General features: G+C 45.5%; 1 protein-coding gene across 2 annotated transcripts in view; it reads right to left on the bottom strand.

The window, feature by feature from the left end:
• The window catches only part of CSMD1 (CUB and Sushi multiple domains 1), a 2062046-nt gene that overhangs the window by 589406 nt on the left and 1454343 nt on the right, over nt 1-18297 (bottom strand). For both annotated transcript variants that reach the window (XM_070047233.2, XM_070047234.2), the window contains exon 9: nt 4563-4687. In XM_070047233.2, the coding sequence (XP_069903334.2) occupies nt 4563-4687 (125 nt within the window). The remainder of the gene's footprint in view (nt 1-4562; nt 4688-18297) is intronic.

The raw sequence follows: 18297 nt of genomic DNA, 5'->3' as shown, positions 1-18297 counted from the left end.
AAGTCCTGATTCACTGAGCTCATTTCTCCTCTTCACACCTGCAAGGGTGGTGACTGCTCCACAGCTGGGAAGGATGTGGGGCCCTAGGCTGAGCTAATGCTCTATAGGGTTTTGCCATCCAGTGTTGGCAGCCACCAGCTGCACATGGCTACTAAGTAGGAATGTGGCTTAACTGAAATGAGACAAGTTATAATTACAAAATGCTCACTGGGTTTCCATGACATGGTATTTTAACTAAAAAAAGGAAAGAATGCAAAACACCTAATTATAATATGTATAGTGAACATATGTTAAGATGATAATATTTTAGGAATTTGGGTTAAGTACATTTTATTATTAAAATAAAATTTACCTGTTTCTTTTTAGATTTTTAAATCTGGTTACCTAATATATTAAAGATATACAGACAGCTGACATTGAATTTCCAGTGGACAGTGCTGTCTAGAGCTTCCCCAGCATAGCCATCCCTGGGTGTGCTCCACCTAGAGAAATACTGATGTGCCAGGGCCGCATACCTGTGTGAGCATGAGGCGGCACCTGCAGCACATGCCTTATTTAGAATCCTGGTTGGTTTTCCTGACTTCCTAGAGCTAGGGCATAAAAGGCCCCTATCCAGGGGACTTTCACTTTTCACTCCCACCAAAGGTGTTGGTTTGAGATGGCTTTTTGGGGGGTCCAGTTGGCATGGACAAGCCATGTTCCTCAGAATTCCTTTTCTGTATGGTTCTGGGTACAAATGGGCTGCAAGAACAATTCTGTCTTAAGAGTTGGAAAGAGGAAGGATAGATTCCCTCTGCCAGTTGCTCAAACACTAATTTAGGTTCTCCTGGGAAGGACTCTTGCATGATAGAACCCAAGTCCTTTATCAGTTGACTCTAAGTTAAGGAGATTATCCTGTGTGCCCCTTCCTTCATCAAGAGGTTTCAAAGAGGGCTTAGATCTTCCTCTGAGAGACTCGTGCCTGTGAACAGCAGCTGTGACCCACTCCCAGGAGTCTCATCTGCTCACTACCACCCCTACCCGACCACCTGTCCTTCTGAAGTAAGGCTACCATGGCCAGCACACCAATTCTGTGAGCTAAACCACACATCTCTTTCTACCCCACTGGGTTTGCACCTGTGCATGGAGACCGACTTCTCTACATGTGTGCTTGGTTGCTGAAGTAGCTTTGGAACTGAGTAGGGTGGGGTTTGGGAGATCTGGGAAGAGCATGTTAGACAGTAATAGAAAATTATAGTGGAACTATACTGCTGGCATGGACTCAGAGGATGTGGGGATGTGTTCCTGGAAGCTGAAACAGGGGGCAAAGCCTGAAGAAACAATAGGTCTGTTGTCAGTTGAGAAGCAAGATTTTTTTTTCTAAAGATTTATTGGAAATGCAGAGATACAGAGAGAAGAGAGGGAGGGAGGGAGGGAGGGAGGGAGGGAGGGAGGGAAGGAGGGAAGGAGGGAGAGGGGGAGGGAGAGGGAGGGGGAGAGCGGGAGGGAGAGAGGGGAGTCAGACTTCTATCTGCTGGTTCACTCCCCAAATGCTACAACCACAATGGTTGGGGCTGGGCCAGGCTAAAGCCAGGACAGGAGTCTCTTCCAGGTCTCCCATGAGGGTGCAGGGGTCCAAGTACTTTGAACATCTTCCTCGTTTTCCCAGGCACATTAGCAGGGAACTGGATCTGAAGGAACAGCCAGGACGCAAACCCACGCCCATATGAGATGCCAGCACGGCAGATGGAGACTTAGCCTTCTATGTCACAGTGCCAGCCCCAAGAAGCAAGATTTTTGAGTGACAAGAGACATCCAAGCCATGGTTTGAGGATGCCACTTGATTTCTTCTTGTCACTTAAAATCCGATGTGTGAGAGAGATACATTGAAGAAAGGACTGTTAAACATAAAGTGTCCAGAACCAGATGACTTTGGAATTTCTCATCTTTTCCAGTGGCAAAACATGTTTAACACTGGAACTGGCTGGCGAAAGTGTTACATGGAGATCAGGCAGAGCGTGCAGCCTTTCCCTGAGGTTGCCCAAAGGTCACAAGGTCCAGACGTTCAGTCATAGCCGTCCTTTCTAGAAACTGGGGATTTGCCTCACAGACGTCTCAACAGCGCAGAGGTCTCTGAAAACCTGAAGGCACCTCTGCAGGATCCTGAGCCAGGGAGAGATGCTCTCGGAGACACTATGGGTGGTCTTCCCTCTTGAGTGAGTGCCTGTAAGCCACTCTATGATCGTGCTTCCCCGAGAATCATTTCCTGCTCCTGCAGTCATCATTCCAGAAAGTGAAGAACAATGAGTGTAACAAGAATCAAAGGACTACTCCCTGATAACCAGGGTGCTTCTATTTTAAACAAAGCAAATGTGCCACCAGACACAAGAGGAAAAGCAGTGAATGAAGCTGACAACTCCTGCTTTTAGATGTGAGAGACAGAGAGGTGACTTTCCCTGAAAACCAGACCAAGCAAACCAGTCAACAAAGACCTGGGCGGAGGCATTGTCTTCTCAACTGTGATCAACTGACACATGAGGCTCTGTGGGAACAGAGAGTCTCAGAGACTCCTTTCTTATTCCCTATGAGGAGAGCTGAGAAACTTCTCTGCCTGGAACCTGCATGGTGACTCTTCAGCTATGCCAAGGTGCCACAGAGGGGTTGAGGCCAAGTTAGGTCATAAGGTGGAGACAGGGCCCTGAGAAAGTATTCTGAATTCAAGCTGAGATTCAGAGCACAGGAAGAAAATGTTACAAATTAGTAAATAAAAATCAATAGTACACAGTTAGCCCTCTGTAAATAGATTTAAAATCTTTGGGTAAAACTAGCAGCTGATGAAAAAATGTATTCTCACCATTTTTGAAATTGTTGTTTTCTAAAGAACTTTCCTAAATATAGCATCTACTTACAAACATTTACATTGTATTAAATAAGTAATCCAGAGATGACTTAAATTACATGGGATGTTATGAGCATGTTACATGCAAATACTACATAATTTTATGTAAGAAGCTTGTATAGCTGTGGATTTTGTCACCACGGACCTGGAACTAATCTGCCATGGACACCAAGAGGTGACTGCACAAATATGTACTCTATGTTACTCTAGAATATTAATTTTAAATTAATATTTGAATGATGCAAGTGTTTCATTTGTCTGATTAAGTTTTTTTTTAAAATAAGGAAGTCTATTTCTGTTATACAAGAAGAAGAATGCTATTAAATGGGGAAAGAATTGTCTTCTCTTAGTAGAAAATTAATAACCGTGACTTAGCCCTCATGTGTAACTGGTAGCCCTGGACATCACCATCCCTTGGTGGAAAGAAGAATACTGGTACAGATCCTTTGACAGCCTGACTGTAGTTGTTGAAAACACACAATCGAATGAATAGCACGAAGAGTAGAAGGGCATAGCCATATGTGTTTACTTGGCCAGAGACTGATGCTAGTCTGTAAAGGGTCTTCCTCTGCAGGAACAGCCATCTGCCTGTCAGCCCTCACCAGCAGATACCAGAAAGCTGTGTCCTGTGCGCACCACCAAGCCTGAGTGGTTGCAGGAAGGAGACGCATGATTTCACAGCTGCTGTATAGTTTTGTTGGCTTACATGAAGTAAGAGATAAAAGCAGGTTTAGCATCTATTTCACTTCAAGATGTAACTTATCCTGTACATCGTGTATCACACCTCTTTATAACCAGACATTTACAAAATAATAAAAAATCAGACCCATTACCCTGAAAAGGCTACACAAATGGATACGATACTAAGATACTCTCTTCTTTAAAGCCAAACTCTGCTCTCCATTGCTCCATCAGCTTAGCACTCTTTCCGTCTTCAAAGCAGACAATCTGCGCAAGTTATTTAAGGACAAAATTTATTTTAGTTCTATTAATTTCCCTCTTAAAATAAAGAAAATAGTTTCCTGCAGGTCTCACTACAGTTTCCATAATTCTGATAGGACTGTTCATGCCTGAAATCCAAGTGAAAAAACTACGTTGACCTCCGTTAACTTCATGTGTGTTCTTTGAAAAGAATGATCATGATGATGGTGATGATGATGATGATGATGATGAATATTTTGCTTTGCCAGTTATTGTCAGAGATTAGTTTCAGATATTTTATTAATAAAAGCATGACTGGACATCAAGTTAACAAAGTCCCTTTATTGCTCATATATTTAAAACCCAGGAATTCAACCTCATTGCATTTGAAAGGTGAAAGTCCTGGAAGCTCCCATAAAACTTCCTGAAGGAGCTGGTTATGTAACACACCCATACATATGCATGCTGTGTGTATATATAGATACTCAGTTATACTGAGCAAGTACGTACGAGCTTGAATTATTGGATTTCCTCATCTCTACCCAAAATGTAAAAAATCCAAATGTCTTTGGAATCGATTGCCTTCTAACAAATGACAAGGAGGCATTTCTTTTTAACTCACATTATCAAGAAAACATACATGTTCTGTCAAGTTCTGCTCTGTCTGTAGATGATATTTTACATTTAAGCAGGTCACTGGTTTTCAGAAAAACATGTCAAGACTAAGGAAAGTGGACCAGGCAGCATCCCGGGGGGGACTTACCTCTGCAGATCGGCCTGTGGTCACTCCAGGCAGCCAGCGTCTCTGTGACTCTCTGGCATGTGATACTCTTAGAACCCTGGAGCACATAATTGTCCTCACAGGAGAACTGCACACTTGCACCAACCCTGAAAAGGTAGGAAACAAGAAACAACCCAATTAGCAGATCAACAGAGAGGCTGCTATGCTGTTAGAAAGTCAGAATACTAAGAAACGTTAAGCTATTAGAGATGATCTACACAGACAATGCTGCGATTCAGCGGAGTTCAAAGGCAAAATACCAGGACAGCAATGAATTCCGTTCCACCACATCCATAGCTGAACACAGATTTGAACTTCAACATGTTACCTCCCAATAGAGAAAACAGTAAAGTTAATCTCAACAACTGTTGCTGCTTATATGAGAGCACCTCTATGAAGGAATTTTGTTTTGAAGAACAAAACCCAGTTGAATGTCATCCCGTGTAAGGAAATATCTAACAAAACAAGGGCTGAAAAAGTCCTAGTTAGGAAATGTCTCAGTGAAGGATTTATGTTACTATCAAAAACATTAATTATATTTTAAAAAGCCAGTGATTTTATTTCAGAAATATGTCTTACAGGAAAGGAATCATTTACTTTAGGAAATAGAATTCATCCAACCTAGAATTACATGAAAAACGGCTCTGGCTCCAGGGCAGAATCTGCAAACACAAAGCTTTAAGGTCATAAACACTAACAAAACATTGTCACAGGGTAACAGAGAGGTGCATAAGGAGGTGTGAGAAGCAGGCATCCAGCTTGAACACACCCAATTACCTCTTCTGGGCTTCACATCTAGCACTGAGTTAAGATTCGTTTTATTTACTATCTGACAAGAACATTGTTGAAAGAAGGAATTCTATTCTTTTTCCTTTCTGACAAACTTTTGGTTTGATGTTGAGAAAATGGGAATGAAAAAGTGTTGTCTGGGGAAAGGATGCCTAAGTCTCCCTCCATTAGATGGATAGAGTTAATAAGGGGTAAATGATGGGGGGGGTTAATGAGGTTTTGCTTTCCTGCTTATCGAAAAAGTCCTCATCCATAGTGTCCAACTGAATAGTATTGAGGTCACCTTGCACTATCACTCCACACATCTTCCACCAAGCATGCTCCCTGAAGATAGCTACAGACTTGCAAAAATCATCAAATCAGAATCAAAATGGGTGGGAAAATTCTGGGTTAAACAAATTTAAATACCTCTCTTTTCTAAGGGGTCCTCTCAGTTTAATAACATCTTATATGAAAACACTTAGTTTGCCTAGTTAAGAGAATGTAAAGTAGACTATACTACTTTTGAAAGTAGAAGTATAAAAACCAAAACACAAGTATAATTTTCGTGTGCACTGTGGGTCTTCGCCATCACTCAAGACAGCTAAATTCTGTAGACATATTCTTTTACTGCTGCTCATTGATCTTTGTGTGAACTTCTGAGCTACAATGAATGATGAAATAAGTTAGCTGGCGCTGCGGCTCACTAGGCTAATCCTCCACCTTGTGGCGCCGGCACACTGGGTTCTAGTCCCGGTCAGGGCGCCGGATTCTGTCCTGGTTGCCCCTCTTCCAGGCCAGCTCTCTGCTGTGGCCTGGGAGTGCAGTGGAGGATGGCCCAAGTACTTGGACCCTGCACCCACATGGGAGACCAGGATAAGTACCTGGCTCCTGCCATCGGATCAGCACGGTGCGCCGGCCACAGCGCACTAGCCGCGGTGGCCATTGGAGGGTGAACCAACGGCAAAGGAAGACCTTTCTCTCTGTCTCTCTCTCACTGTCCACTCTGCCTGTCAAAAAAAAAAAGTCTAAGAATTTTGTTTTGGAAACAACTATTATATCTCAGTGTCCTTTACTGCTTGCCTTAATTGCTAACAATTTCTATTTCTAACTTTCAGTTTCCATGTTTTTCGTCCATCTTTCAAATAATTTTTGCTGAACATTTCCTATGTGTCATATTCTGGGTACTAAAAATGCCGAAGTGAATAGGAATAAGGAAGTCTGAATCTCATCAGGATAGCATAATAGGTAAAGAAGGAAAAAATAGTAAACTCATCAAACATGAAGCATGAAGTGCAGTGTTGAGAACTGGAATTGAAGAGTATGCTCATACTTTCTATGATCCAGGGGCAGTCAGCAGAAAGGCAGGCGCGTGGAGCTGTTGTTTCCACTTGGTGATTGCTAATTTCACCTCTAGCAGCACAGCCCTCTACTCCCACAACACTGTTATCTTTTACACACATGCTTTCCCACACATCCAGTGAATATTCCTCTAGGTATTCTTAGTGAATTATACTTTGTTTTGAGAGAGATAATAAAGAACTGAAAACTCTAAAAGCATAAGCAACACAAGCAAAAATAGACAAGTTGCATCACACCCAAAATCATACGTACAGTAAAGGAAACTGAACAGCATGAAGAGACAGCCTACAGAATGGGAAAAATATTTGCACAACATACATCTTATAATGGGTCAATTTCCAAAATATAGAATGAAATCACACAACTCAATAGCAGGAAAACAAGAAAAAACCCATTCAAAAAATGGACAAATGACCTACTTGGGCATTTATCAAGAGAAATGCAAATGGCCAAGAGGAATATGAAAAGGCCCTCAGCCTCACTAATCATTATGAAAATGCAAATCAGTACCAAAATGAGATACGACTTTACACCTGGGGAGATGGCAATTCTCACAAAGAGATAATGAGTATTGACCAACAGGGAACCTGTATGCATTGTTGGTAAGACTGTAAATCAGTACAGCCGCTATGGAAAACAGTAAGGGGTTCCTCAAAACAATTAAAAATAGAGCTACTACAGTCATGAGCTCCAGGGAGTCCACTTCTGGGTAACTATCCAAGGGAAACGAAGTCAGTATGTCAAAGCAATAAAGGTGTTCCTGCATTCTGTGCAGCACGGCTTGCATGGCAGCCATGGCAGGAAATCAGCCTATATGTCTAGCAGTGCATGACTGGATGAGGGAAATGTGGTACCATGAACAAAGGATACCACCCAGCCTTGGAAAAGGACATGGATCAACACTGAGGGCACTTTAAATGGCATGAAACAGACTCATAAGGGCGACTGCTGCACGATCTCACTTGTTGTGGAATCCTGGAATCAGAAGTCACAGAAGCAGAGCAGAGTGGTGGTTACCAGGGGCTGGTGAGAGGATGGTTGGAGCAGTGTTGGTTGAAAGGCACAACTTTTCAATCAGAAGTAGTAAGTTCAGAGGATCTATTGTACAGCTTGATGATAAACAAAATGTACATTAAGAAAACTGCTGACACAGGTTTTAAATTTTCTCACCACCAAAAATCATAACTAATGAAGTAAAAATATTATAATTAGTTTTAAATCATTCCACAATGTATAAATATTACAAAATATCATGGTATATGATGTCAACCTATACAATTTTATTTGTCAATTAGAAAGAAAGAAACTTAATATCACCACACTTTGACCAATTGAAATCATTTCTGGCATTGTGTACTTACCATTCAAAATACTAGAGAACTGTAGCCAGTGACCTTTGACTAAATCATTTTGGAAATATTTCAAATAATAGACTACTGCTATCTAAAAGGTGATTGAACAGCCATGTAGTGATATAATAAAGAAAAAGTGATATGAAGTTACATGTACTTCATATGACAATGACCTACATCTATACCTATATTTCAGGAAAATACACATAAAATCGCTTTTTGAGTAGTAATATTACATGTACACTTCTGCCAAATTTCAATATTTGTATTGTTTCTGGTAGCATTACTTAGATTAAAAAATAAATTGTTACTGCTAGGTTATCCCTTCATTCTTGCTCATTCCTCATGGAGGGAGTCAGAGCACTGATTGGACACCCACCAACGTTCTGGCTCTTTCAGCTTTCCACCAAGCGAAGGGCAGAGAAGTCCATGCCAGACAGGGTGGAGGGCTCCACCTAACACCGCACTGCCAGCACCTGCAGCACAAGCCACGCTGGAGACATTCATCTCAGGACATGCAAAGTGTGGTCCAGAGCTCATTCCTGCACCACTGGCATGCATCCTTTCCACAAATGATCAGAAAAAAACATTGACACTTCTCTAGATTTAAATCTTGAAAACCAGTAATAAGGGCAACCTCTTCATTTTACCGCAGGTCTGGCAGTGGAGCCAAGCCCCTAGTGGAGAGCTCGCTCCAACAGTTAGGCTGAGGAGTCTTTGCTGTGACGAATCAAGCGGGGCTGAAGCTGGGAGCCCAGGCTCCAACTCAGGCAGTCAGTGCTCTGCTTTGATGTTAGCCAGCTCAGGAATCAGCTCAACTCAAAACCCATGGCACTTCACCCTCAGATACATAGCAAACTAAGTTCTAATTGATTTATGAATAGTATATTTAAACAAATATGTATTAGATATAATATTATTTAATTTGGCTTTCTAGAAAATACTGTTATAAGAAAGTTCCGGTAAAAGTAATTATTAGTACATTTCCACTGGCAATTACATTTAGAATCTCTTAGATTAATACTGTTGTTCATTTTAGCTGTATATCAGTAGTTATAGATAATGGGTTTATATATGATCAAGAATATTGTGTATTGATAATAAATACCCAACGGAGAAATTTAAGTGAAACTACTAAAGCAGCTTAATTCCATCTTTTAAACAGAATACAATAAGGGAAACATTTCCCACTTCAGCCTTAGCACTTCTGAAAACCTCCTCACTTCTGATTTCCAAAGACTTCTGCCTCATCACCATCTTCTTAACTACAGGCCCACTGTTTGAGGGGTCTTTGGAGGTGAAGGGACTGTTTCTAAAGACGGCTTATTTCTGAAGTGAACTATTTCTGAATATGGATTTTCTTAGAAGATGGCTATTTCTGGATTTAACACTGATGCAATATTTCTGGGGAAAAATCTGAACTGAATGAAAGATGAAGCTGAAGTTCGAAATAGGAGGTACACGGATTCGTCTGTGCTGCCACTTTCCATTCTTCACCAAGGATTACGGTAAACCACCGGCTCTCTCAGCCCTCACTGGCCAGCACCTACTGAACCTGATGCAATAAATGATTTTCCCCACTTAGTGGTTCTAAATGGATGGATGGATGAACACACAGGCTGAGATGATAAATAATTAGATAGGAAAGATAATATCGGGTCCTGTGCTACGGCACCATAAGCTAAGCCTTCTCCTGAGAAGTTGGCATCCCTTATGGCTGCCTGAGTCCCAGCTGCTCCACATCTGATCCAGCTCTCTGCTATGGCCTGGGAAAGCAGCAGGAGATGGCCTGGGCCCCTGCACCTGCCTGGGAGACTTCAAAGAAGCTCCTGGCTCCTGGCTTTGGTTCGGCCCAGCTCCAGCCATTGTGGCCATTTGGGGAGTGAACCAGTGGATGGAAAACCTTTCTCTCTGCCTCTGCCTCTCTCTGTCTGTAACTCTACCTCTCAAATAAATAGAGAACATCTTTTTAAAAATGATAGATATCTGTTTCTATAGAAACATTCAGTTAAAACAACAAATTAAGATGCTCACAAATAAAAATAAATAGAGGGGGTGGGGCCAGCACCTTGGTGCACTAGGTTAATCTTCTGCCTGAGGTGCCTGCATCCCATGTGGATGCCGGGTCTACTCCCGGTAGCTCCTCTTCTGGTCCAGCTCACTGCTGTGGCCAGGGAAGGCAGTGGAGGATGGCCCGGGTGCTTGGGCCCCTGCACCTGCGTGGGAGACTGGGAGGAAGCACCTGGCTCCTGGCTTCAGATGGGTGTAGCTCCAGCTGTTGCAGCCATTTGGGGAGTGAAACAGCAGAAGGAAGACCTTTCTCTCTGTCTCTCTCTCATTGTCTGTAACTCTACCTGTAAAATAAATAAATAAAATCTTTAAAAAAATAAATAGAGGGGCTGGCAGAGTGTAGTAGCAGGATAAGCTGCCACATGTCAGCATCCCAGATGGTTGCTGGTTTGAGTCTTGGCTGCTCCACTTCAGATCCAGCTCCCTGTTAATGTGGCTGGGAGAGCAGCGGAGGATGGGCCAGGTCCTTGGGCCTCCGCAACCATGTGGCAGACCCAGAAGAAGCTCCTGACTCCTGACTTCAGCCTGGCCCAGCCCTGTTGAGGCCACTTGGGGAGTGAACCAAAGGATGGAAGATCTCTCTTTCTCTCTCTCCAACCTGCCATCTCTGCTTTTCAAGTAAAGAAAATAAAATCTTAGAAAAAAAAGAATAGAAATTTTTAATCTCTGAGTATTCAAGCATTTTTCAACTCTAGAGAAAAGGAGATGTGTATGAGATTAGACTGTTTTCAGTCTTAAGCACAGTTAAGTAAAATACTTGAGTAAACATTTCTTTAGCATTAAGTTCAGACTAGGACTTCTCAAATTTTCCTCATAAAGTACACATAGATGACAAGCATAGAAATAGTATCTTCAACCCTATTTTACCAAAGATTGAAAACTGTGCTGGACAGAAACTATTTTTTTGAAGGGAAGAAGGGCAGTATGGCAGGAAGATGTATGATGGGCTGGAGAGTGTGTACATATGTGTGTATGTGTACACACCAGCGTGTGCATATGCATACATGTGGACCTAAGTTTGCATGTATGTGCTTGTATACCTGTGAGTATGCACACATATGATTTTTTCCTGAATTTTTCCCCTGGGGTCCACTGTACAGGCAGAGCATCAGGTGAAATGACAGCTTAAACAATCAATCATGGATTGTAAGTCATGAAATTTATTTACAGGAGATGCAACGGTGCATTTCTGCCCATTCCTCATAAGAATCAAAAACAAAACAAAGCAACCAGGACCTGCAGCAGGGGAAGAGGAGGAGGGAGTCAGGAGCGAAGGTGACTCGGAAGCTCAGTCATGCCCAGTTATGGAAATGCCCCTGGTTGTCAAGGACAGCCCCTACGGGGTAGGAACAGCGGCGGGGTAGCCCATGATGAGATGGGTAAGTCAGGCTGGGGCTGAGAAAATGCCACAGTCCTGCAGCATGGCTTCCAGGCAGCTGATATGGAGCAGGAAGAGGGAAGGTATGATGGAGTGGGGGCACTGACAAGGTGAGAACAGAGGCCAACCCATACCACTGACCAAGGGCTGTTTCCACACCCCTCTCATTTAACCTCAGAGACATGGGGTTAATGGAGACCAATAACTGACATGAAACACGCCTGAGGAATCCCTGACTTGAACCTCTTAAATGTGAACAAGTACAATTTTCTTACTCAGACAAGTATAAATATTGAAGAATAAACTAACAGCACAGTGCAAAAACATCACTTTTTCCATCTGAGTTTTCTGACCTGTCGGCTGGCTTCACCTGCCAAGCTTAGTTCACTTTTCTAACACACTTGCTCTTCTTTCCGGCCTGGGTCTCACTTCTGCCCTCCCTGTCTCTGAGTCTCCAGTCACCCCTCCTCTCTTCCTCTCTCTCTCCCTTCTCTTTTCCTATGTTCCCCATTTCCTCTTCTTATATTTCTTAATCGTCAAGAAAAGCTATCACTCCATCGATAAAATCAGCTTTGCAGGTAACTTCTGCCAGAAGGGGTTGCTCAAACGGCACAGGGAGTGGCTGGGAGTACTCAGTGCCATGAGCCCAAAGGGCAACAACACAGCGAGCAACACCTGTGATGCTCTTCAACGACCTCAGAACGTTCAGATCCAGGTCCTGACCCTGCAAAGCATATCCTGGAGCCGTGATCAGCACCAGTCCCTCCAGGCACTTGACGGACACACATGGACAAACCAAACAGGAGAGTTTCTCCCTGCAGGCTACTGTGCCCACTTGTCCTGAAACAGGGCTGAGAGAGAAAGGCTGCAGCAGCCCACCGCCAGCCTTTGTTCCACTGCCCATGCTGCCGTAACACCGGTGAACGGCACTGGAGGGGCCGCTGGGTGAGAGGCCTCCCACGGTGGCTGGTTGCTGAGCAATGCTAAGGAAGCGTGCGTTGCTATGGAGATGTTTAAAGGAACCACAGATTTTAACTTTGGTGAAAAGGTACAAGTAATGACTGACAGAAACGTAAACTTGGGTTGCGCCTTGAAAGGCCAGAGGACTGACTTATTTTCCACCATGAGTGTGTGAGTCCTAGACCGAGTACCCAGCCTAACTGTCCCGTTGGTGTCTAGGTTGTTGGCTGCTTAGGGACTCCCACGTGGCCTGGCCTGTCCAGGACCCACAGAGGGAGCCCTGCCTCATGTCCTGCGTCCCTCCCACTGGACACTATGACCAGTGGATTCCCTCTCCCTGGCCCCCAGCTTTGAGGTTCAGCGCTTCCTGCCTTCACAGCTCTGATGCAGTTTGCTTGATGTGGATCCACCAAGGCACAGAAATCGACAGGGCACAGGTAGCAAGGCAGTGCCAAGAGGGGAACTGCCTGAGAAAACCACAGTGTCGTCCACCTGCGATCTCTCTCCCTGCAGCTGCACTGCCCGCCTGTAGGCGGAGGAAGAGGACAAAGTGGGGACAGAGGCAGGGATTCAGCACACTGCCCACACCAGGGGGTGGGGGAAAGAAGGCAAGCAGTGGGAGGGCAGCATCTCAGCTGCACCCTAAGTGCAGGTCACCTCAGGGTGTTGGAAGGCCCTTGCTGACTCCACTGGGACTGCCACTCCCTAGAGACTGCCGCTAGCCACTAGCTGGAGGCTGTGGCCCGCTCAAGTGAGCTGAGGCAACCACACCACAAAGGTGTCCCCAGACCAGAGACAGCACTGCCATCCAAGAGCAAAGTGGGCTGCAGTGGGCACTGAGGGCCTCTGCTGCCTTTTGGTTCTGGCTCCTAGCTGTGGTTTCCAGGTCAGTGTTTCGGTGCTAGGCAAAGACTTTAGACCTAGCCTCTCATGCACCACCACCACCGCCTCAGACAGCCTAATGTCTCCTCGCCCAAGGAAAGCAAACTCTGGATGCAACACAGCACAGAGACGCCGGGCAGTCATCAAGGAGTCCCTTCTGGATGGAAACCACGGTGGTGCCTTTCCCAGGCTGTAGGTGACCAGCCATCTAGACCATTGCCAGCAGGCAGGTGCTGCACTGAAAGGATGGTGGGGACTTTCAGTGAGGAACGTGGGTTTACATCCCCCAACTATGTCATATGTTAAAGGAATCTGCTTTGTGGTCCTGCATAAAAAGTGGGTGCTCATGTCCACAGCCTACCTGCTCACACAGGAGTCATGCCGCTGTGACAAGTCTACCCCAGAAAGGCACTAGCAGGGCCAGGGTTTGGCTCCATCAGGTAGTGATGGGTTGGGCCTGGGAAGGGACTAACCCCTCTGTGGCTTGTGTGACAAGGCCATAGGAAGAGCCCCTCACAGCTCCTGCCTCACAACAGTCCAGGGCCCTAAGCAGGTAGTCTCTGGGCCTTCTCTCTGTCCAGGGGATCAGTCTGACCAAGGAGGCTCTCCCAAGTGGAACCCTGGGTTGTGTCCCCCATGGGTCCTGCTGCCCTGCAGCCTGAGGGAGTGGACACGGTGAGGGGAGTGTACAGGGTGGAGAGACAGCAGGAAAATGGGAACAGAATAGGGTGGCCTCTGCCACCCTTGAGAGTCCATGACAACACGGTGCCAGGCAAGACAGCCTGGCTGCCCACACGGGTGTGTTCTAGGAACAGACCAGTCAGTGGCTGGAAGCTGCCTAGGAGAAGTGTTATCAACTACTTCCCTAGTGGCAGGGAACAGGACACAACAGGACACAGTGTGGGGAGCTTGTCTGTTTTTGATAGATGACAAATCTGAGACTATGTCACTTGGTTAACATCATAAGATACATGGATTCAAACTCTTTACTCGAACTTATCACTAAGCCTGTGATGGATCCATAAATAATCCTAACACACACAGCCTTCTGTCTACAACCAGGAAAACCCCTACAGCATTGTGGTGTTTCCCTCCTTCCAGGTTATGTACAACTGACTGACGACCACAGCAGCTGGGCCCAGACAGGCAGAGAGCAGTGGTGATAGCATTCACTCACTCTGCAACTGTGGCCATGAATCCAGACCCAGGTGCTGCTGTCAGCCAGAACCAGGAGCCCTGTGAGTGAACAGAGGACAGGATACCTTCCACCCAAGTACTGGCTGGAGTGGCCCTATGGGGCTGGGGGCCTGAAACAGCTCCCTACAGAGGTGATGCCTACAACCTGGAAATGCAAAATTTGACAAAGGGAGCCAGGGGCTGAGAGGGGCTGGCAGTGATTGCATGGGTCTGGCAGCCCATACACTGTCTGCAGGCCCCAAGAGGCTGGGCATGTTGTGGGCAGGCTTCCGTCGGCCACGGCCTCATGATCCCGCACTGCTACTTCTCTGAGGTTGAACTCCCCAAGCTTTTGCTGGACCTGATTCCTAGAAACTCCCAAATACAGTAGGGAAGCATGACCAGACAGCTGGCTGCTGACACAACCCCTAAGCCTCAGGAACTGTCTTTGCCAGGTGCCCTGACCACTGCACAATCACGGACGCAACGCAGGATCTTCCTGCCCCGGTCCTTGCACCTGCCCGGGCTGTCTGCCCACTTCTCTACCTGGCCAGGTCCTTCCTTTCCATTCAGCCTGGGGCAGAGGACTCTGTTCTCTGTTGTACCTCCCCTTCTTTATCTGCAGGTCTCCAGTGCTTGGTAGACTTCCTGGGGCTCAGCTCAGTTATGTTAAGGAAACCAAGGAGGTAACAGCAGATGACAACGCCTGGGTCCTGAGTCTCCTGGGAGAGGTCACAGGCAGGTGTGGCTGGTTCTCTTTCCCTCTCCCTTTGAGGACAGGGAATACACAGGTAAGAAAGTCTGCCACTGTCTGCCGCTGCATACCTGCGCTGTGTGTGTGTGTGTGTGTGTGTGTGTGTCTGTGCAGGCGCATGTGCCTGTGTGCATGTGTATGGTGGGGTTATTGCACAGACAAGTGTTTAAAGGTGAATTATGTGGGCCAGCACCGTGGCTCACTTGGCTAATCCTCTGCCTGCGGCGCCAGCACCCTAGGCTCTAGTCCTGGTCGGGGTGCCGGATTCTGTCCTGGTTGCTCCTCTTCCAGTCCAGCTCTCTGCTATGGCCCGGGAGTGCAGTGGAGGATGGCCCAAGTCCTTGGGCCCTGCACCCCATGGGAGACTGGGAGAAGCACCTGGCTCCTGGCTTCGGATCAGCACAGCGCCAGCCGTTGCGGCCATTGGGGGGGTAAACCAACGGAGGGAAGGCCTTTCTGTCCCTCTCTCTCACTGTCTAACTCTGACTGGAAAAAAATAAAAAAAGGTGAATTATGTGATGCGTTGCTATCCATATGCTTAGTAAAACAGTTACCATGGTCAAGAGAATCAATATATCCATCTCCCCTGAATTACCATGTGTGTCCATGTGCAGTGGGAGAAACTGGCCTTGCCCATCTCAGCACACTGGTGGGGTAAAAAGCTCATCCCTCACTACTACAACTGTGTACCTTGGGCCCCCATCTCCCCCTTCCCCACTGCCACCCTGGCCACCACCCTCCTGTGTCTGTGTGTGTAGCCTTGAGGATTCCATGCGTAAGTGGGGCAGGCTGGATTCTCCTCTCTGTGCCTGGCTTACCCCAGGTCTGATGTTCACCAGCCTGTTCACGGCACACTGTGCTTTCTACCATCGAGTCTTTCACAGCTGGGACTCTTCCTTTCTCGTGCTATCACCATACTCCACACTTTGCAAAAACAATGATTTGTCAGTTATGTAAACTATTTCCATGTAGGAACAGTGGCCTCGTTGTCTGAGTGAAAATGTGGGTATACAGGGCAGAGTCTATAATCGTGGTCAGAGCTATCCCTGTGCTCTTCCTGAGCTGCCCTCTAGTCTGCTGTCCACAAATCAGCAGGAGTCTCCCCATGTTGTAGGACAGCCAGGTTAACAGGAAGCCGCCAGTTCTAGATGGCTGCAGGACACAGCTCTGCTCAGCGTCTGGGTTCCACCAGCACCTATCACAGCTCCTCTGAATCCCTGATCATGGAGCAGCTCTCGCCTGGCTCTGAGTCCCAGGGAGGAGCACTGGGTGAGAAGGGACCGGGGCACAAGACGAGGAACTCTTCCAGCAAGGAGCTTAGCCTAGGAATTTTTATAATGTCCTTCCCCTTCTATTGCAGTCCCCACATCTCCACAAAACCTCAAAATGGACTTTATCCTGACTTTTAAAACTTTTTTTAACTTTTATCTAATAAATATAAATTTCCAAAGTACAGCTTATGGATTACAATGGCCTTTCCCCCCCATAACTTCCCTCCCACCCGCAACTCTCCCATCTCCCGCTCCCTCTCCATTCCATTCACATCAAGATTCATTTTCAATTCTCTTTATATGCAGAAGATCAGTTTAGCATACATTAAGTAAAGATTTCAACAGTTTGCACCCACACAGAAACACAAAGTGTAAAATACTGTTTGAGTACTAGTTATAGCATTAATTCACAATGTACAGCACATTTAGGACAGAGATCCTACATGAGGAGTTAAGTACACAGTGACTCCTGTTGTTGACTTAACAAATTGACACTCTTGTTTATAGCGTCAGTAATCTCCCTAGGCTCTTGTCATGAGTTGCCAAGGCTATGGAAGCCTTTTGAGTTCTCCAACTTCGATCTTATTTAGACAAGGTCATAGTCAAAGTGGAAGTTCACTCCTCTCTTCAGAGAAAGGTACCTCCTTTGTTGATGGCCCGTTCTTTCCACTGGGATCTCACTCGCAGAGATCTTTCAGTTAGGTTTTTTTGTTTTGTTTTGTTTTTGTTTTTTGTTGTTGTTGTTGTTTTACCAGAGTATCTTGGCTTTCCATGCCTAAAATACTCTCACGGGCTCTTCAGCCAGATCTGAATGCCTTAAGGGCTGATTCTGAGGCCAAAGTGCTGTTTAGGACATCTGCCATTCTATGAGTCTGCTGTGTATCCCGCTTCCCATGTTGGATCATTCTCTCCCTTTTTGATTCTAACAGCTAGTAGTAGCAGACACTAGTCTTGTTTATGTGATCCCTTTGACTCTTAGACCTATCATTATGATCAACTGTGAACTGAAATTGATCACTGGGACTAGTGAGATGGCATTGGTACATGCCACCTTGATAGGATTGAATTGGAATCCCCTGGCATGTTTCTAACTCTACCATTTGGGGCAAGTCCGATTGAGCATGTCCCAAATTGTGCCTCTCTTCCCTCTCTTATTCCCACTCTGATATTAACAGAGATCACTTTTAAAACTTTTTTATTCATAACTTTTAATTGGCAGGAAAGAACAAGTTGAGTAACTCAATGATCTCTTAATAATGGGAAGAACACTGACCTCACAATCATCTCACTGTTAACGGCAGCGATGAGGTACAAAGAATCGAGCAAACAGTAGGGACCCTGTAACTCGCCAAGCACACAGAGTATGTAAGTAGTAGTGCTATTTTCTGGAATACTTATATTCCTGATAGTTTGCTTACAAATCAAAATTTTCCATATACATCCACATTTACAACCTCCTTATAAGATGCTCGTGTTAATACATTCCTTACACAAAAGGAAGAAGAAACGATTTAACAAATAATTACGGAATGTGCATGTGCCCAGCATGGTATTAGGCACTGGTAAAATCCTGAATGAATGAAGTTCCATCCTCACTGGAGCTTGCAGGCCTGTGGCAGAGACAGATGCTAGACCAATAAGCTTGTCAGTGTGGCATGTACACACTTTGCAGTGGTCAGTGGTGAGAAATGGGAGCAGAGTTCAGAGAGAGTGAGGATGTGAGGATTCAAGTTCTGTGTCAGAG

The sequence above is a fragment of the Oryctolagus cuniculus genome, chromosome 8, assembly GCF_051225735.1.
Source record: "Oryctolagus cuniculus isolate XC-2025 breed Fujian yellow rabbit chromosome 8, ASM5122573v1, whole genome shotgun sequence".
Taxonomy (NCBI): Eukaryota; Metazoa; Chordata; class Mammalia; order Lagomorpha; family Leporidae; genus Oryctolagus; species Oryctolagus cuniculus.
The sequence above is the reverse complement of the archived record's forward strand: the minus strand, read 5'-3'. Positions and strand labels throughout refer to the sequence as shown.